At 41.5% G+C, this 21,544-nt stretch overlaps 1 protein-coding gene across 3 annotated transcripts in view; it reads right to left on the bottom strand.

The window, feature by feature from the left end:
- Positions 1–21,544, bottom strand: part of ZFYVE1 (zinc finger FYVE-type containing 1) — a 49,779-nt gene that overhangs the window by 11,163 nt on the left and 17,072 nt on the right. For all 3 annotated transcript variants that reach the window (XM_019733362.2, XM_074327255.1, XM_019733363.2), the window contains 2 exons: positions 15,432–15,936; positions 10,736–10,950 (listed from right to left, as the gene is read on the bottom strand). In XM_019733362.2, the coding sequence (XP_019588921.1) occupies positions 10,736–10,950; positions 15,432–15,936 (720 nt within the window). The remainder of the gene's footprint in view (positions 1–10,735; positions 10,951–15,431; positions 15,937–21,544) is intronic.

The raw sequence follows: 21,544 nt of genomic DNA, 5'->3' as shown, positions 1-21,544 counted from the left end.
ACTACTGTAACCTAAAAGATAGCAAAGGGCCAAAACAAAGTATTTGCAGAAGCAAACTAGAAGTTTTATGTTGAAAAGCACTTCCATTTTTAATACTGTTTTCACTCATTATACGGAAAGTATTCTTCAGGCTGTTTTTTTTTTTCTCTTTCCTGCCAGGCCCTCAGTCATATGTAGTGGGAAAAGTTATATAAATTAAACAGAAATGGGCTTTCAAGGCTTTAAAAATCATTAAAGGCACACGGTTCCAAACTTCTAACTTTCAACCTCCCATTGTGAGGCAGCAGGGCACGATTCACAGGAAAAAGGACAAGATACTACTTCCTTTGGTAAAAAGGCAAAATAAATTTGAAGATGGGATGTGGAAAAAGGGCAGATTAGGGTTTAAACTAAGCTTCACAAGCTCTGAAGGTAATTTCACTTAATGGGAACTTCTTATTCAAGTTCCTTTTCCTTTTTTCAATGAGTTGCAAACTCAACTGTTTACAAAGGCCAGCAGTATCAATGTTAAGTCAGGTCAGGTGTAAGATAAGAGCAGTGGCAAGGAATGTGTCAAACTGACAGTGCAAAACTCACATAAGGGCATTCAAATTCAGCTTCTGCAAAGATAATGCAGACAGGTGTTTTATGGAAAACACCATCTGCCAGCATTTGTGGACCAAGTGGCCACCACTGACTTTGACCAAAGGAAAAAAAGGTCTGACAAATAACACATGTAAGTCCTGTTCTCTTGGGGGTAATTTTGTAAAGAGTAACTTAGGGAAAACGTTAAGATTTTGAAAGAGAATATAAATGAATACATGTATGAATATTAATAAGGATAAATGAGAGGGCAAGTAGAATCACTCACTAGCCCACACCATCCTCCTCTCTTCTATTTCTTAATGTGACCCATCCTTTGGGGATTTTTTTGGTCTCACCTCTTCCACGAAGCCTTTCCAACCACTTTAGACACACCATGCTCTGCCTTCTCTGAACACCTGTTGTTTTCAACACCGAACTAGGTATTGAGTAATTACGCAATGATGCAAAGCTAAAGGGCTGTTGGATGTATTTCACCTCCCAGACTAGATCATAAATGCTAAGAAGGAAGTTTCCTACCTCTGTATTCTCCTCTGACTCCTAGCAAAGTTCCTAACATACTCAACTCGGACCTCTGGAATGAAGTGCCCCAGCACCAACCCCCACACACAAGTACCAACCCCTGCCCTCCCCTCCTCACCTCGGCTCTGCCTCTGAGCCAGGCTTCACTCAGGCCCACAGACCCTGTCAGATTTTAGGCTAACTCCCCAGTTGGCCCATTAGTGATAATTAAGGCTGTATTTCTCAAACAGGTGAGTGTATAACTCTCTGGGTCTAGGTGGTGGGAAATAGAGTATTATCTTCCTAAGGCATCAATTTACTGAAAGATTTGGGGAGGAAGTTATTTTTATATAAAAAACAAACATGGACAGAGTATGAAACTAAACGGAAAATTTGAAGAAATTAAACATGAGACTCCCCCCGCCCCCCGCCAAAGTCACTTCAGCTTATAGTTGGCAGCTTCACACTCTGTCCCTTTATTTCCTTATCTATAAAATGGGGATGCTAGTACCTTCCTCAGTAGGGGTCTGCATGGATTACACTGCGAGGATCAAATGAAGTCATCCATGTAGAGCACCTGGCACAGACTGAGAGCTCAGAAAACGTTAGCTGCCATCATTATCATTTTTTACTGTTTTTTTATGCTGTGAATTTTCTTATTTTCTTCCTTTGATACCCCACTACCTAATCTGGGTTAACGCAAGAGATATAAGACCCCCTTCTCCTTTCCACGGCAGCTTATTAGTCTTCATGGCTGCTTGCACGTGTGGGTAAATACGGCAAGTCCTCACTTAACGTCGTCAATAGGTTAAGTGAAACGACGCATAACAAGACCAATTTTACAATAGGTTAATTGACATAAACAAGAGTTCACTTCCTATGGTATCTCATCGTTATAATGAAATGACATGGAACAAAATGATGTTATTCAAGGACCTGCTGTATTTAGCTGCAAAAAGATGCTTATGTATCTAGTGAGGTGATAAAGTAAGAAAAACAAAAAGAGATAACAAAGGAATATAGAAGCTGTAAGAGGTATAGGGAAAACCTCAAAGAAGAGCATTTTCAGTCCCAGAGATTTTCTTTTTAAACAGGTAACTAAAAGGACAACATACATACTATTTTGTCTTAGGAAAAGTAGTCATATTTAGCTGGGTTGAATTCAGGGGGCACACCACTCCCCAGGCAATATAAGATTGCAGCCCAGGAATAGTGACAGCACAAAGTTCTTTCTATTCCAAAACCCAAGTGGTCTGGTCCACTTCTCTGAAAGTTATTCAGAAAAATGGGGGCATTTCTAAGTATCTCAAGGCTTGGCATGAAATAATCTGCAGCCTGACTCCCATGGTACATATGCTTAGAGAACCTCCATCGCTGCCTGTCCTTGACAAATTAACTGTTGGCTTATGTTGGCCAAGGCAACAGTAACCTCTTATGACATCAGAAAGAGAAGAACTCTTAAGACAAATCAGCCTCATCACTTCGGATGATGGCCACCCATCCTGTGAAATTCTGGGTAACAACACAAAAACTATCTCACTTCCCTCACAAGTCAGTGAAGAGCTGGCAGTTAGTATTGAGTCAGACCTTGACAAGCTTCAGCAGGACTTACATGAATCAAGAGTATGGGAATATAACAGTAACTCATAAAAAAGAATCTGATGTTAGTGTGTTTGCGATATAAGAGTAAGGAGAAAACTGTCCTTCTTCTACAACCTGATTGTTCCTTTCCAGCGTAGAAACTACCACCTGATCCATATATTTTGTCTTTCAAAAATTCTAAACTTTACATCATTCCTGGGTTTCTTGGGTGCTCCTCCTCCTGAGGTCCCAAAGCTGTCAGAGAAAGGCAGGGAAGGACATCTCCTGAAAAAGCTTGGGAAAGCATTTGAGGTACGTCTGGAAAAGGTTGCCTGGAGACCAGATGGTCTTGAACTTTAGTTGCCCTGGCAACAGTAAGGCTCTTTCTATTGAACCTGAAAGGTTAGTCCCAGTCATCAAGCACTAGCAGTGAATTTTCTGATTCAAAATGGAGACTTTTACGTAATCAATGATGCCACACCCTAAAAATATGTAACTTTAAAAATATTTACCAGATGCTTCCTGATGTGATAAAATTGGAATGTCAGAGTTTCTACATTTAGAGATCAGTTAAAGAAGGTATTATATAAAACCTATACAAAGTCAACTTTAAAATGGTTCTCTCAATGATTCAGAACTGTAAATACAGACAATATTTAATTCAATATTCAATTCCCTTACTCAACAGGGATCTGAGCATCTCTTTAAGGAGATTTACCTGCTCACTGAGGTTATGCTCTGCTGGTAGGTATCTGGGCTGTTGCTACCACGGAACCTAAGCAAAGGAGTGAGTGAGTGGTCAAGAAGTGGGAAATAACCCAGCTGGAAAACAGGGGCTGGGGCCTGGACCACAAGGTGGCTGAATGGCAAGAAGTGATCAGGTCAGCAGGATTAAACGGGAAACGTGGGCAAGCCACTAAAGCAGAAAGTGACTGCAGATCTCGAGCTCCATCTCTCTCTCACACATACCCATTCTACAAACTCCTCAACCTTTCTCATTAATCACATTTCCTGTTCAATAAGGAACATGAGAAGTAGCACTTGGGCTCCCTTTAAATCCAATAGTGCTACATCAGTGAAGTGGAACCTCATAAATAAGATGCAGCTAATAACGTTTTAAAAGGATACCAATGGCATTAAAAAGAATGAGGTATGTATATTATGCACTAATATAGAAAGATTACCAAGATGCATAACTAAGTGAAAAAAAGCAAATTGTCAATAGTATGAATGGTATGATCTCATTTATTATGAAGGAAAAAAGACGTGTATGCATGTGTGTGTATCAACATGCACTTATATAGCACTGAAAATTTCTAGAAGCATATAGAAGAAACTACTTAGAATGGTTGGTTATCTGCAGAATGAGAAGACAATGTTGCGAAGTATAAAAGGATTTAACTTCTCTATGATCCCATTTATTTAGGGAGAAAAATATATACATCAGATACATATACTTATGTATGCATGTATGTAGCACTGAAAATTGCTAGAAGCATACACAAGAAATACAATGATTATCAGAGTGAGGGGGGGAGAGGAGAAAAAGGGACTTAACTTGTACCATACACATTTCTGTACTATTTGAATTGTTTATCATGAACACACATTGCTTTTATAACTCAAAAAATGACTTTTTTTTCAATTAAAATAACCAAACACTCAAATACAACTACTGGGAATGCCCTTTCTAAAAGCAACTAGCAATATGTATCAGGAAACTTTAAAGACGACCACACTCTCAGATGTTCTTAGAAGTGGAATAACTATTAAGAAGGAATATAGCACAGAGGTAGAAGCACAGGCTTAGGAGCCTGACTCCCTGATTCAAATGCTCCACCACTTACTAGATCAGTCACCTCAGGCAAATTAACTAACCTCACCGTGCCTCCATTTCTTTATAGCGGTGGTACAAGGGTTAAATGAATTAATGCATGTACGGTGCAGAGCACAGTACATGACATCTAGTAAGCACCCCATACAGGTTGGCCAACAGTAGCAGCGGGAGTTGTAATCTATTCTAAGGAAGTAGGTGGAAAATGTAATCAGAAATAACAGAAATCACTATTAAAAGAAGGGCAGAATTACTACATGCAAAAAGTGATCCATCATATAAATGAAAAGCATGCAGCTATTAATATTTTAAAAACATGTTTTCATAGAATGGCATGAAAAAAATGCTAGGTTTCAATGTTTCACGAAAAAAGACAAAGTATATAGCTGCACATACATACATCATAACCCCAAATATCTTTTTAAATAAGTAGCAAGGATTATAAAAGACAAACATTTACCTATTTTTTTGCACATTTAGTTTGCCCTTTTCTTTTTTTGTTTTTTTTGTTTTACAAAAATGTGCTATTGGGAGGCCGGTTAGCTCAGCTGGTTAGAGCGCAGTGCTCTTAACACCAAGGTTGTTGGTTCAATCCCCACATGGGCCACTGTGAGCTACGCCCTCCACAACTAGATTGAAACAACTACTTGACTTGGAGCTGATGGGTCCTGGAAAAACACACAAATAAATGTTTTTAAAGTTTTTTAAAAAAGAACACATCCCTAGCCTTCTCAAAGTGTTTACTTGGTCAGTCAGTGATGAACTGGACAAGGTAAAGAATACCAAGGAGACAGAAAGAAGAAAATGGGAGAAAAAGGAAGCCAAACAAGTTATTTGGCATTGATAATGTATCTGTTTATGCCCATCCCCACTCTCTTGTTCCAAAAAAAGATTCAAAAATAAGGCTACTTGCAAAAATAAGTACAGCATAAAACAAAATAAGTGGAGAAGACTAGGCAGCTATTACATTATATACTGCTCTGAACTATGAAGACTTCAGTGGAGTGTATTTTAATAGCAATAAAACTCTACTAGACCTAATATGGATCTTTTTTGTGTGTGTGTGTTTTTTGTTGTTGTTTTTTTTTTTTTGGATCTTAAAGGTAGCTTTTTATTAGCGTGACAATCAGAGAATTAACAACTAATTTTAAAAAGTGAATTAAAACAAAACAACCAATAAAAGACAAAAACAACTTTTTTAAGGATTTGAGTAAGTTGCAAGAACTCCACAATTCCCTGGGGCGAGTCTAAACCATGCTTAAACAGATAACTCCTTCCAACCGACAGAAGTGGTGGGTCCCACATCTCAGTACAGCACAGCCCCTATCTCAGAGAACAGAAAATGCAGAGACCAGGTGACACTCTAAGGACACCAGTTACCAAGAATCATCAGAACTCCAGCTGACCAGGCTTATTTTAATCACAGAAAGCTTTCATGAGTCCTACCGTGCTTCCCTGAAAATAAGACCTAGCCGGACAATCAGCTCTAATGGGTCTTTTGGAGCAAAAATTAATATAAGACCCAAAATTAATATAAGACCCAGTATTTTATATTGTATTATATTAATTATATTTATTATATTAATTATATTACATTACATTATATTGTATTGAAGACTGGGTCTTATATTATATTAAAATAATACCGGGTCTTATATTAATTTTTGCTCCAAAAGACACATTAGAGCTGATGGTCCAGCGAGGTCTTATTTTCGGGGAAACACAGCATTTTTTTCTCAAAAGTGCCTAATCAACTTGCCTGGAGTACGCCATCCAAGACTCCTTAAGGTAAAATCCCTGAGCACTAATTACTGCTCATAGCACTCAGTGTCCCTGAAGGTCTTACTTAAGCATTAACCCAGCTATAGGCCATAGTGATCAGATTTACAGCCCTTTGCATAACATAGATTCAGCCTCTGTGGAGAATGTTTGCAATACTTGGGTGTGATCTTCCACTCTGACTGCCTCTGAGCCATAGCAAGGCCATTAGCCAGTACATCTAAGTACACTATAACCTCAAATCCTAACTGTATTTAGTTCATGAATTATGAAGTATGTATTTCATGAATTATTCAAGTATAATCATTTTTCACATTTTTCCTTAATATTATCCACAATAGTTAACACTTATTGAACATTTACCATATATGAAGTCCTTTGTTCCTTAAAGTATGTTGTTCTCATTGAATCCCTACCACCTTAAATTCATCAGGAACTGTCTATTATTCCCCCTGTCCTACACAACTGTACAGAGGAGGCAAAGGTTGGAAGGCCTAGAAGGGCAAAGATTATTGTCCATCTTGTACTCCACTGGATTTCCAGCACCTCAAACTCTACCTGGCACATAATGTACTCATCTATTTGTCCAATGAATGAACAAATAAACTAATTTCCCAAGACCAAGCAGCTGGAAAGCAAAACTGGGATTTTGACACAAGTCTGACTCCAGCACCCAAGCTTTTAACCACTGTCTTAGTCGATTCAGGCTGCCGTAACAAAATACCGTGCTTTTATCGCTGAGGTCGCAGGTTCGATTCCCACATGGGCCAGTGAGCTGAGACTTCTACAGCTAAGATTGTGAACAACAGCTCTCCCTGAAGCTGGGCTGCCATGAGCAGCCGGAGGTTGGCATAAGCTGCCGTGAGCTGCCGCAAGCTGCTGAGTGCTGGTGAGTGGCCGGCAGCCATCCTGAGCGCCTGAGCGGCCCACAGCTGGCAAGAGCTCCCGTGAGCTGCAGTGAGCGGCTGACCCATGAATGGCGACCAAATGCCTCGGGGGGGGGGGGGGGGCCGCAAGGCTCATAATACCAGCATGGGCCAGAGAGCTGTGTCCTACACAACTAGACTGAGAAACAATGGCTTAAACTGGGGTGGGGGAGGCAGAAGAAGGCCGGGGGGGGGGGGGGGGGGACACGACCCACAGGGACTGGGTAGCTTAACAGAAATTTATTTCTCACAGTTCCGGAGGCTGGAAATCCAAGATTTGCCATCATGGTCAGGTTCTGGTGAGAACCCATTTTCTGGTTCATAGATAGAGAACCCACTTTCAGGTGACTTCTCACTGTGTCCTCACTTGGTGGAAGGGTCTAGGAGCTCCCTGGGGCTTTTTTCATAAGGGCATTAATCTCATTCATGAGGGCTCCATCTTCGTGACCCAATCACCTCCAAAGTCCCTCCTAATACCATCACACTGGGCATTAGGGTTTCACCATGTGAATTTTGGGAAGACACGAACTTCCAGCCTATAGCAACCACTATGCAAAAACCACAAACTTTGGGTTTTTTTGGGTGGAGGAGTGGTAACTTCTCATTTCAATATGTAATTTCAAACTAGGAGAAAAGTTGCAAGAATTGTCTAAGAAACCCTTATATACCATTTACCCAGATTCACTAATTGTTTGCGTTGTGCCTCACTGCAAACCTTTTAAACTCTATGGATTAAGCAAATCAGCATGTGCCCAGTGTTTGTTCCTGTGTAAACCATGGCCTGCCTAGCTTTATGCCAAACCCTCTATTCCTATCCCTTCCTTCCAATCTATCCCAGTCCCAGTCTCTATCCCATAACCTTCAGGGCATCCTCAGATCTCTAGCTCCAATCTTCTGGTCAACATTTCCCTGTCCTCTCTCCAGGTCCCCCACCCACAGTACTGCCTCAAAAGCCCTGCCTCCTTCCCGTGCCTCTGTCCTAAGCCTGTAGCCATAACACAGAGGTGTGCACAAAAAGCAGTATTCACAGGGATCGATTGGATGAATTCATTATAAAGATGGTAAAATAAAGAAATACACAGTAAAGAAAAAAGATTGTGTGAACACCTTAAAAAAATAGTTTTTAAAGTTTGGCTTTTTAGAGATATAATTTAAATAAATGGAGCATTTAAACAAAAAACAAAAACAAAAAAAAATGATTGTGTGGAAGTAAAATCCTTGAAATACTAAAAATAAGCGAAATAGAAAAAAGATACCAAATAGGCAAAAATGTTTAAAATTAGATTCCATTATATATCCAACTGTGAAATGATAGAAATGCGACAGATGTTCACTGTTTATATTTACACACACACACACACACACACACACACACACACACACACCTTTTGACACAATGTACTTCAACAAAATATAACCTAGAAAAATAATTTCAAGTATAGAAAGAGCTTTTATATTTAGTTGTGGTGTTATTCATATTAGAGACAATTTACTAAGAATCTCTTGTCCAACAACTGTTAGCTTGGTATATCTCACTGCACATGAAATATTGTGCAACTATCAAAAATATAAAAAAATACAGTACAATGTTTATGATATTACATGGGGAAAGGATCAAAAATGTACATTTATAATATGACGGGCTATATATTTTTTTAATACACAAAACACATACTATAAGGGCACACAGTCAAGTGTTAACAATGGATACCTCTGGGTGGAGGGATTATGGGTAGCTTTTGTTTCCAGTGTTGTACTCTACTGTGCAGCCAACACTTTCTACACTTAACATGTATTCCTGATGTAAGCCAGAGGACATGACTTTAGACAAATGCACTATAAATGGATCACTGAAGAAATTGTCCGAAAATTAAAATTCTTGCTCCCATAAGGATCTGAACAACTTTTAAATTTCTTATGGGAAAACTTTTCCCAGCTTTTACTAGGCCCGGGGAATGCTTTGACCAACGCATGTGTGATAAGACTTCAAAATTTCATCGAGACTGCCTCACCAATTCTGAAATGACAATTTTCAATAATCAGTAATACTTCAAGTCATAGTTTTCAATGATCCTATCTGTTCCCCCCACTGCCACTGTTCCCGTGCTTTCTTGCCTGTTGACAGCCATAATAATGTAAGGATGGTAGAGTAGCTACCAGCGCAGGAGTGAGCTGGTATTAGCTAGTACAGCAGGGATCTCCACCTACCAGATACCTGTGCGGCCTAAGATGCTGTCTGATAAAGAAGGACCCCACATGGGTTACACCACACCTGTCATGGCTGAAGGGCTAGCAGCCCACCCAAGTGGCAGGGTCTGTTACAAAAAAAGCAAGCACCATCCATCAGGACAGGAGAAACTGTGCAACAGCAAGGTACGTTTTAACAGGATTTTACTGTATTATCGAAACAGTCCATGGATACCACTGCTGCGATATACGAGAAAAACAACTGGCCTAATTGTCAGGAACAAAGATACAATGCTTAGAGAGGTTTCCCAAAAGGTGTGCCTCACATCATTGGTGTATACAAGATGAATTTTAGGTGGCACACGACATGACCTTAGGTGATACACTCCATAACATCAAATTCCACAATAGAAATTATTTCCTTTTCAATTCTATTTCAAAATTTCAGATTCTGTTAAAGGGAAAGTCTCACTTGGGTAACAGTGTATCTTTATCATCTTCCAAACACTGGCTGCTAATCTCCCTTGTAAATAAAGATAAAACAAGCCCCAGTCTCAGAACTTCCCATGAGCAATGGTCTCCAGTGAGGAATATGGTATTTTATTTGTTGAGAGGCAGGAGAGTCTTCATGGTTCTGATAAGGAACTTCAGAGTAAAACAGCCAGGGTTTATGCCTGCTGCCACTCAGGAACTATGTGTAACCGATTACTTCATCTCTCTGTGCCTCGGTTTCCTCACCTTCAAAGTAAGGACGGTAACCGTATTTATCTCATAGAGTTGGTGTGAGGATTAAATGAACAAATCCATATGTAGTCCTCTGAACTTTGGTACCTAATAAACAGCGACTATTGGTATCGTGTATCTGGTATGTGTGTGTGTATATTGGCCTAATTTCTACCTGTGATACTAGTTTTCTGTTTATAGTGATTACAAAATATTGCCCTCTTGAATAAATTAATTTAGGATATAAAAAACAAGAAAAAGGTGAGTCCTTTTAAAGAAAAGCACAAAGGCTGTCCACATAACTGAGCTCAACACGAGGTCAGCCACACCACCCAGAAACGAAGGCTTTTTTCTGTTCCCTAAAAGCCTACTTTTTCTCTGAGATGAGGACCTGTCACTTTTTAAGTATCACCCAAGATTCCTCTGCACTCGTGCTCCTAGCAAGCAAGACAAGGATGTTCAACAGGTGCAAAGTACACTCCTGTGTTTCCTTTTCTGGTAACTCCTCTCTCCTTCCAGCCCAGGTTTTCAATCACCAGCATCAACAAAATCTGGAGAACTGAGAGTTCTCACCACTTACTGGTACCCCAAGGAGCAGCACTCGGGGCAGGAGCCAACTGACCTTCAGGGCTTTGAAGATGACGCCTGGGTGCCGGGGTGAACGGGTAGTGTTGTTCTCTAGTTGCTGCTCCAAAGCACGCCGAAGCCCAGAGAAGTCTGTGGGAGGGTTGTAAGTCCTCGTTCCCTTGTAGTGAATGGAACTGAAGGCTTCAGGGAAGCGGCCCAGCTTCCGGAACCGGTCCTGGATGAGCTTCTCTGGCACCTCTGAGGGGTGATCTGCACAAACAGAAACAGGTACCTGAAGAGTGACCTTTCTTAAAAAAAAAAAAGTAATACATAGTCTGACTCCATATACATATAATAAAGGACACAAGCAGGCAGACGCAATCCATGCTGTGAGGATTCTGGTTACCCTCATCTAGAAAGGAGCCAGAGCAGAGCTTCGATGGAGTGGGTGCTGGTGTGTCCTGCTCTGGTACCGATTTCAAGGATATATTCAGGCTGTGAAAATTCATCACGTTATACGCTTTTGATACAATGTGCACTTTTCTGTATGTACATTATACTTCAAAGAGTCTTATTTTTAAAATGTCTGCTCACTGCAAAAATCCAAACATGCCAAAACATAAAAGGAAAGAAATGTATGTCCTCTGCTCCCTCCTACTCCCCAAAAGTAACTACAATTCAATGTTTACCCTTTCAGACTTTCTTCCTTACACTTACCAACACACATACGTAACTTGCTTTTATCACTTAATAACATACTATAAGTATCTGTCCTTGTCATGATACACTGAGAAGTCCCTTGCTCTTTGTAACAGCGTCCTAGTCTTCCATCCTGTGGACATATTTCACCAGTCACCTACTAATGAAAATTTAAAATAAATAGCTACTTTGAAAATGCTGGTCATAGGCTGGTGAAGCCATGAACAAACTGCCAATGTATGAGGCTACTAGCCTGCCCATAGTTTCACCAACAATTATCTAGAAATTTGGGGAGTGGTAGTACAAATGGATTCAATAAACATTTTGGAGGTAAAAGCTGCAAGGACTTTTTGTTTTAATTTCCTTTCATGTTTAACAATAACAAAATCACTCATATTAACACTGGAGATACGGCTTTAGCTTAAATTTAAAAGTAACGTCATCAAAGAGAAGTAGCCACAATTCTGCAGTTAATCCCTGATCTGCTCTTGAATTCTTCCTGTGGCAATAAGCTTTGAAGGAGCAGGCCGTACCCTGGGGGTAGTCTGACCACCTTCACATCCCCAACTTCCGCTCACAGCTTGTCCCGGGACACACATAATCTCTGCTCCCAAACGATTATGGGAACTCATTTCTGCTCACGTGTAAACCAGAGATAATTCATTTGCCTACTGACTCCTAACTAGAAATCCTCCATCCAGAAAAGGAACAGGAGCAAACAAATCAGGAAGTCTGTAAAATGGAGGAAAATCTGTCAGTTTGCCCACAATTCTGGCACCTGTCGTCCTACCCTGCATAAACTCTGGCTGCCTCAGTTCCATCGCAAGGTTTCAAGCAGCAGCAATGGTATTCCAGAAACAGCTCTGGATTTGGAACTTAGAAGACCTTGTTTTGAATCCCAATTTTGCAACTTACTAGTGGGAACCTCCTCGGTTACATAACTTAAGCTCTCTGAGTTCAGTGTCTTCATCTGTAAAATATGACTGCTACTGACAGAATAACAAAGATACAGTAAGTTAGCATTTATTTAAAAAACAAAAACACCTAGCATAGTACATGGCACAAAGCATGAAAAAAAAAACCAAGTTAGTTTTTAAGAGCTGGTTATTTCAAAACCCTGAACTAAAAAGTAAACCTTCCCCTCACCCAAGGGGTAAAGATCCAAAGTGGCATAAAAATGCTGATGGCAGGGGTGACCAGTTAGCTCAGTTGATTGGCGCGTGGTGCTGCTAAACCAAGGTTGCCGGTTCATCCCCGCATGGGCCACTGTGAGCTGCACCCTCCTTAAAAGAGTCAATTATGCCATTGTAGCATGAAAGCAATATGTAACCAATGACCGTAGCTGTTTCCCAATTTAAAAAAAAAAAAAAATGCTGCTCCCAGGAATCAGCCTAAAGTCAGCATTTCCAACCTCCTTTCCTAACTTAGTCATTTGCTATGAGTTCCTTCTTCCATTCTAGAACATTTAGATTTCTCACCCCATTAGACCCAGCTGCCTCAGGTTCTAACTCCTTGATATGGCCCCAGTGTATCCACTTCCTTCCTACTGCCAGTGCCCTTGCTCTGCCCCCCTTACTTCTCACCTAGAAGCGTGACACCTCCTGGCTGGTCTCCCTGCCTCCACGCATGCCTCTCCAGCTCATCCTGCAACAGCTGGCTGGGGGATCTTTTGAAAACAGACCTGATCATGTAACTCCCTGCTTAACATCTGTCAGGGGCTGCTGTCATACTTAAGACCTGAGTCCAAGCCATCCACGATGATTCCCAAGTGTCTCCACCACTCCCTCCCACACAACCTATGCTTCAGGCACACTGAGCCTCTTCATTTATTCATTCAGCAAACATCTGATGAGAGCCTACTGTGCGTTAAGTACTCAGCCAGGCTCTTTCCATACAGCAGTGAATAAGATAGGCAAGGTTCCTGCCTGCGTAGTTTCCATTTTAACGGGAAAAGACTAGCAACAAGTAAGCGATATGTGTTCTGATGCAAATGAACAGGGTGATGCAGTAAGAGCACAACCCCTAGGGTGCAGGAAGGACAACTTCATAGGGGACAGTCAGGAAAGGCTCCAAGGGGATGAGAGCTGAGTTGAATCTGAAAAAAGGATGGCTAGCTGAGCGAAGAGTGTTCCAGGCAGACAGAGTAGCACACACAGAGGAGGGAACAGAGAAAAGGCTGATATGGCTAGTGGAGGAAGCGCGTGCATGAAGCGGAGGGGAAGCGGATGGAGGATGATAATCAGAGGAATTCAGAGACGCAGGCAGGAGTTGGAGTGAGCACACCATAATTAGGAGTTTGGATTTTATTTTGATTAAGTGGAAAGACACTGACAGGTTGTAAGCAGGAGCCTAACATGATCTAAATTATAAATTAAGCTTTTAAAAAGATCACTCTGGATGCTGTGTGGAGGATGCACTGAAGGGGGTGAGAATGAAATTTAGGAAGCAACAGACCTACCTGGCAACTCCCTGGACACAACTGCTCCTTCAAATCAGTAGGGGTTTGCTCTTTCTGGAGCATCCCTCCTCCCCTCCTCTAGCCAAGTCTCTGGAGTTCAAATGTCACTTTCTCTTCCCTAGATCCCATCAGGAGGTGTGTCAAGTGTCCTCTTCCACACTCATAGCTCCAGTGCCTACATCTACCACAGAGCAGAATACCTGTGGTCTCCCCAACTAGACCGTGATTTCTTCAAGGGGAGGAATTGTTTTTGTTTTTTCCCCCCAGCTCGATACCCCAGAGCTCAGCACATGACATTGTGCACTTGATAAACTTTGTTGACTCAATGAACAGGTAAACAGGGTAACTGCTTTAGGGGCCAACACTACTGTCCCCACCTGCCTCTAATTACTGTTGTTACACCTGCTCCCTCATCCCCTCTCTCAGGTGGTGACCTTGCTTCCTATTTTTCTTTTTTTGTTTTATAAATTGTATGGGGGGATATTAGGGAAGAGTATGCTTCTCCAGGGCCCATCAGCTCCAAGTCATTGTCCTTCAGTCTAGTTGTGGAGGGCGCAGCTCAGCTCCAAGTCCAGTTGCTGTTTTCAATCTTTAGTTGAGGGGGCACAGCCCACCATCCCATGTGGGAATTGATCCGGCAACCTTATTGAGAGCTCGCGCTCTAACCAACTGAGCCACCCGGCCGCCCTGCTTCCTGTTTTTCTAATAGAAACAGTAAGACAACTTGCACACATACACACACACGTACCTATTTACCGGCAGCCCTGCTCACACACTCTACCTCCTGTCCTGTTGTTACAGATGAACTGTCCACACTCCTAACCAAGGCCAACCCTTCACTTGTGTATCGCTCCAACGTTCCTGCTCTCTTCCATCTGCACTGAATCATTCCTACCGGTACATAAATATCTGCAATACCTCACATCTCAAATGTTAAAAAGTGAGAATTCCGGGTTGGCCAGATGGCTCAGTTGGTTAGAGCGCGAGCTCTTAACAACAGGGTTGCCGGTTCAATTCCCGCATGGGATGGTGGGGTGCACCCCCTGCAACTAAAATCGAAGACAACTGGACTTGGAGCTGAGCTGCGCCCTCCACTAGATTGAAGGAAAACAACTTGAAACTGATGGGCCCTGGAGAAACACACTGTCCCCAAAAATCCCCAATAAAAAAACAAAAACAAACAAAACAAAACCCCAAACTTATTTTAAAAAGTGAAAATTCGGTGAAATCCTACATCAGCCTGCAGCTATCTTTTCATTTGTCTGCTTCCCTTTATAGCAGAACTTTTTGAAATAGTTGAAGGTAGCTTTGTATTCTTCTCTGATTCTCTCCGGATCCCACTCTCATCAGTCTTATGCCCATTACTATGGACCTCTATTTTGCCAAAGCCACGCAGCAATTCTCAATTCTCATCCTGACCAGAAGCAGATTTTGACATAATTGATTCACTCCGTCTTTCTGGAGATACTTCCTTATGTCTTGCCCAAACAGAAACTTTTCTGGGCAATCCACCACCACCAAATTGCTACTACACGCCAAGGGCTGCCTCCTGTACCGAGAACGGTCAATCTGTGACAGTACCCCGTCTACTCACCAGAGCCCAGTAGCTGAGTGTGCACAGTCTCATGGAAAATGACAACAGCCGGGCCCAGGGTGGACAAAGGGACATCCAGGCCACAGCGGGCAGTGGTTGCCTTGAGCTCCTTAGTGAAGTGCTTCAGATAAGCTTCTGAGGCATCCCCCAGGAACTTGAAGAGGTCATTATGCAGCCGGTCGGCATGAGTTCGATAGATGACGAGGTCTGAGATGGCCAGGACCTTCAGCAGCAGCCGTGTTCTCTGGCTCAGGTTCACTGTAGCCCCCAAAAGCCCTTCTGTGTCTATCACTGCTACTTTGTGGACTGGGTCATACGCTGCCCACACTCCCACAGTACAGGACTCCTGGGCCGGGGAGGTTTTGAAGACTTCCCGGCCATAAAAGAAAGTGTGATTGAGGGTGTGAGATTTCCCATCACCAGTATTTCCAAAAATGGAAACCACCTTCAGATGCTGATCAGGTTTGCAGTCCAATTTTCTAATAAAGTCCTCTTCGTTCGTTACCTTAAGAAAAAAAAAATGAAATAGAGAAATGGCAAAATATCTAAAAACATGTGCAAGAAGAACAAGTCCTTCCCAGAGTCAAGGTCTTTGACTGACTTGTCAGGGTGGCAAGGAAAAGAAGCCCCAGGATAACAGCATCCCGCCCAGCACTTACCCCTAGCAAATACCTAACAGGAACTTTTAAAGCCTCAGTCAGTACAAGAACTTAGTGGTCATGAAAGAGCAAAAATTACAAGTCTCAGAAGATGACACAGGAGCAAATCTTTTGACCTTGGATTAGGCAATAGTTTAAGTGTGACACCAAAAGAAATACAACAAAAAATAGACAAAATGGACGTCATCAAAATTGAAAACTATCATTCTACAAAGGACACCATCAAGACAGTAAAAAGACAACCGAAAGTACGGGAGAAAATACTTGTCAATTCTGTATTTGATAAGGGACTAGTGTCCAGGGTATATAAAAAAGTTCAACAAGGGGAAAAAAATAACCTAAATTACATATTTTAAAGAAGTAACCTAATTAAATATTAAGTAATAATAATAGATATTTCTCCAAAGAAGATATATAAATGGCCATTAAGCACATGAAAACTTGCTCAACATCATTAGTCATTGGGAAATGCAAATCAAAACCACCATGAGACAGCACTTCACACCCACTAGGATGGCTATGATCAAAAAGATAACAAGTATTGGTGAGATGTGGAGAAATTGCAATTCTCATACATTGCTGGTATGAACATAAAATGGCACAGCCACTCTGGAAAACAGTGTTGTAATTTCTCTAAAAGTTAAACACAGAGTTACCACACGTCTCAGAATTCCACTCCTAGGTATAGGCCCAGGAAAATTGAAAACATATATATGTCTACATAAAACCTAAACATGAATGTTCATAGCAATATTATTCCTAATAACCAAAAAGTGGAAACAACCCACATGTCCATTAACTGATGAACAGATAAACAAAATGTGCTATATGCATACAATGGAATATTATTCAACCATAAAAAATACTAATATATGCTACAACATGGATGAACTTTGAAAACGTTATGCTGAGTGATAGAGGCCAGTCACAAAATGCTACATATTCTATGATTCCACTTATATGAAATGTCCACAACAGGCAAATCCATAGAGACAGAAAGTATATTTAGTGGTTGCCAGAGGCTGGGGGCAGAGGAGACTAGGGAGTTACTGCTAATGGGCACAGACAGGGTTTCTATTTGGGTGATGAAACTGTTCTGGAATTAGATAGTGGTAAGGGTTGCACAACTTTATGACTATACTAAAAACATTGAATTGTACACTTTAACAGAGTGAACTATATGGTGTGGGAATTACATCTCAATAAAGCTGTTATTTAAAAAAAGAATTATTGGTCAAATGTCATCCATCCATAATTCCTGTTTATAGTTTAAAGAACACTGCAGTCCTTAAAAAGAATAAGGCCAGGAGGAAAGAGACCTGGGGAAGAGAGAGACCATGGGATACCAGACTAGAGGTCCAGAAAGATGCACAGGGCCGCTGCTCTCAGAGCACAAGAGCCCCAGGATCAAAGCTCCTAATCCAAACGGGTAATATTTACTCCAGCTAAAGGAGTGACGAACCTTTTCAGCAAGTATCCTCCAGCCTTAAGAGAAAAAAAACACCTTCCAGATACTCAAGAGTCTGCTGGTTTGACAAAGAGGAGTTGTTAGAGAAATGAGAAATGTAAACAGACCACTGGGTGTAATAATGCAAGCACTCACTTTCGATAACCTTATCAAGATGGTAAACCACTCATTATTCTACTAATAACACCACCATTTTTTTCTGAGGTAACGATTTTATTTCCTTTTTTTTTAGTTTATTGGGGTGATAATTGTTAGTAAAGTTACACAGATTTCAGGTGTACAATTCTGTAATACATCATCTATATATATCACATTGTGTGTTCAAACACCACTATCCTTACATTAGAAGACTTAATGTTAAATGATAATACTAATAATTTACTGAATGCCCACTGCAGTGACTCCAATGCCCTTCACTATATCCATGAGGGCAGGACATGTCTATTTCAGCACTTGGAACACAACGTGGCACAGACGAGGAGCTCAATATCCAGTTACTGAATGAATGAATGAATGAGTGAATGAATGAATGACAGGCATCTTGCTTCGTATTTTAATCACTTTTCTCCACGCTGTATCTTCTATAGGGCTTAACACACAGCAGCATTCAATAAACTCGGTGAGGACCTCACTGATCTACCAGACAACTGAGAGGAACAAGAAGTTACATGGAACAGCCCATTTTGGACCAGTGTCACTCAGCCAGCCTGGTTCCAAACTGCTAACTTGGCCAGCAAGAGAAACAAAATAAAAGCTCCATGAACCTCTCCCAGTACAAGTCAGGTAAGGTCAGCGTGGCGCACTGCAAGAGCCATCCACCTTCTCAAGCAGTCCTGGGGAAGAAGGCTAGGCCTAGGGACTTTCTCCCCTGAAATCTACTGTCACGAATCTGGTAGCCCACAAAACAACAACTGCTATCTAGAATATGTAAAGAGCAGGCACCTGAAAAGAGGCACATGGGAGCGTTTAGGTACAGAATTAAATGTCTCAGTACTCATATTGATTAAGTGCCCACTAAATGATGTACATTATATATGTAAGTAAACTATTCATTTGGGATGAAAATAAACACTCCACATCAGCATCTAGGGATATTATTTTGGCACCTGGTGTCCTGGGGGTATGTTAAACACACATGTTGATGTGTTGGGCATATGCATCTGAGTCCACTGCAAAGAACTCTGGGAGGAGGAGCTCAAAGCCCTAGGCTGGTTTTTCTCCAGACAGCCCTGGATAATCATTTCACATGCACTGACTGCATTTTTCTCATGTGTAAAGTGAGGATATAATCATGTTTGCCTCCCTTCACTGGGTAGTAGTTGCTAATCAAATAGATACATGAGAAAATGCCTTGCAAACCAAAAAAATGCTTCATTTTTCCTTCTTCTACCTTCACATTATTTTGCTCCCTGTTATACTACTCAATTCATTCTTAAGTGAGCCAGAACAGAGAGAACGGCCCACGCCTCAGTCGCAGGAAGACTGGTTTTCAGTTAGGCAAAGATTCCCTTCAAGGTAAAGATGAGAAGATTCCCTTCAGTGAGGAAAGGAAGGGGCCAGAAGGGAACAAGGCTCCTGCTCTACTCGTTTTGCCTGTTTGTAATAAAGGATCCCACTTTGCTCCATTCCAGGAGGGAGCTAAGCTACCTGACCCTGAGTCCTGCCAAGTGGCCACCCAACTCTACATGTTTGGAATGGTCCTTAGCTCTTTCACAACAGCAAACGCAGGAGTGACACCAAAGCCAACTTCTGCCTTCTGTCCTCCCTGAGCTTGCTAGACAATCTCTTGGATCTCAGACAAGTCAGAAACACCTGAATTCCACTCCTGGCTTTGCCACTATGTGGACTTGGAAAAGTTATTTAACTATTGAAGCCTCAGGGGAACTAGATAACAACAGATTCCACAATCCATAGGGATAATGGAGGGGATTAAATGAGATAAAGCACATAAAGACATAGTACAATGCCTGGCACACAGTAAGCACTCAGTAATTATTACCATTATTATTTAAAGACCAAGCCACTGGGAAAACATCCAGGTGCGCTGCAGTAGCAGCTGGGCTTGAACCTGCTTGGTGCTCAGAAGTTACTCATGCCAGGACTAAATCAGCAATGTGGTCAGATCTAAACTGATTCTACCTAAAAATGACAGATCTTGCTGCTTGCTTCTGATAACTAATCAAAACAACTTAGTATTAATATTGACTGGCTTTACAGCTGACTCTTAGTAAAGTGACCATCTACTGTCGTAGCAATCTTTAAGAAACCAAGCAGTACACCTCTATTTCACCCACAAAGCTTTTCACTTTGTATAGAGTTCCAAGTGGAGTCTCTAAAATGAAATATAACAGTACTCAATGATCTTCCTTGTTCCAATTTAGAATTCAGAGCAGTTTATGGTAGTGAAAAGTGTCCAGCAGTCAACCTCTGACCCAGCAGGCAACAGGATGATGACAATTTCCCTCCAGAAATTCGTTCTTAGCCCTCAGCGAATCATCCAGGAAGAATGATCCCATGGGCTTTGTTCTGAGAAGGCCTGGGAAGGGAAACGCAAGAGGTGGGAAGGAGCTGAAGTAAAGAGCCTTGGAAGGAGAACAGTTCAACAGATCAGACTCTAGAAGTTAAACTCCCAAAGACACTAGGAAACAATCCCAAGGAAAGTAGCTCAGCATCGAGGTCCTTTCAGTTCTCTGGATGAAAACGACCTGATTTGTACCAACTACAATCATACAGTCCTTTAAATTTTTATAAAGTTGTTCCCTGTGGCTGAGGGTAAAAAAATCAGCTCCTTCCCCAAAGTAATGGAAAGAGCTAGGGGAAGCTTGGTTGCTCCCAATCACAACTTAATGCTTCTAATAAATCCCACCCCTGAGTCAATAAAGATTTTTTTTATACCTCTCTACTGAGATTCTAAAACTAGCCTAAGTCCATCATTATTCCCAAAGTTAAGTTCCCCTTAATTACTTTTCTGTGTTTTGGCCTCTGGTTTATTTTGCTTTCATTCCATTTTTAGCTGAGTTCAGAGGGAGAGACAGAACCCAAAGAAACCAAACCAGATTCTTGCTCTGGGATCACGATCCCAAAAGGGAACTCATAACTTAATCACTTCATTTAATCAACAGACGTGCATCGCGCTTTGTCTAGTGTCTGGTACAGACCTGATGATGTTAGGCCAGCACAGGTACAGAGCTTAGGTAACGTTTCCCTTCTAGGGGAGGGCTTTCCCTAGAAGTAGACGGTTAGGGAACTCTTCCTTAAAAAATCCAGACCCACTTTCATCCGTGTTGAAAACAACTCCAGGCAATGATTTAAATTCATGGCCTAATTTTCAGAGAGGGTTTTACTTAGACAATGTTACAGAGATTAATAGCCAGTCTATTTTTAAAGTCCAAATGATAAGGAAGTTCCATACCAATAGCAAACCCCTGTTGCCAGAAAGTTCTAGTAAACCTGTTTCAACCCAGCAAGTGCAGAAAATTTCCTTTCATTCTATCCTAAAAGGAGAATTTATCCACGTCTGTGTAAACACAATTTCATGCAAAAACACAATTGTTTCTCATGCAAATATTTCCTTAAGACCAGTGAGGTTGAGACTGGCTTATGAAGTACACTGAGCACATTTGGTAAGGGCGAAGATCACTTGCTCCCTCTCCAGCATCCCCCGAGTGTCCCCTTACTTGAGAGGTCAGGGATTCTCCTCCCATGTCACAGAACCACCCGCGTTGCCTCTGACACATGGCCTCGCAGACACCGCCTGCCGCTCACCTCCTACTCTAGCAGCAGAGACTCTTTCTATGTAGAGATGATCCACACAATGAATTCTTTAAAAAGAGTCATTTTTAGCTCCATGATCAGTCTCTTTGACTTCACCCAACTCACCCAGTTCAGCTTTCCATTTATATCTGAATAAAAAGCTTTCCAAGGCAAAGCTGAATTCTGAGGACAGACTGGAAATACTGAGTCACCCTGTAGATCTGCATATCCTC

This window comes from Rhinolophus sinicus, linkage group LG03 (assembly GCF_036562045.2).
Source record: "Rhinolophus sinicus isolate RSC01 linkage group LG03, ASM3656204v1, whole genome shotgun sequence".
NCBI classification, from domain to species: Eukaryota; Metazoa; Chordata; class Mammalia; order Chiroptera; family Rhinolophidae; genus Rhinolophus; species Rhinolophus sinicus.
This window is presented reverse-complemented; position numbering and strand designations above follow the sequence as displayed.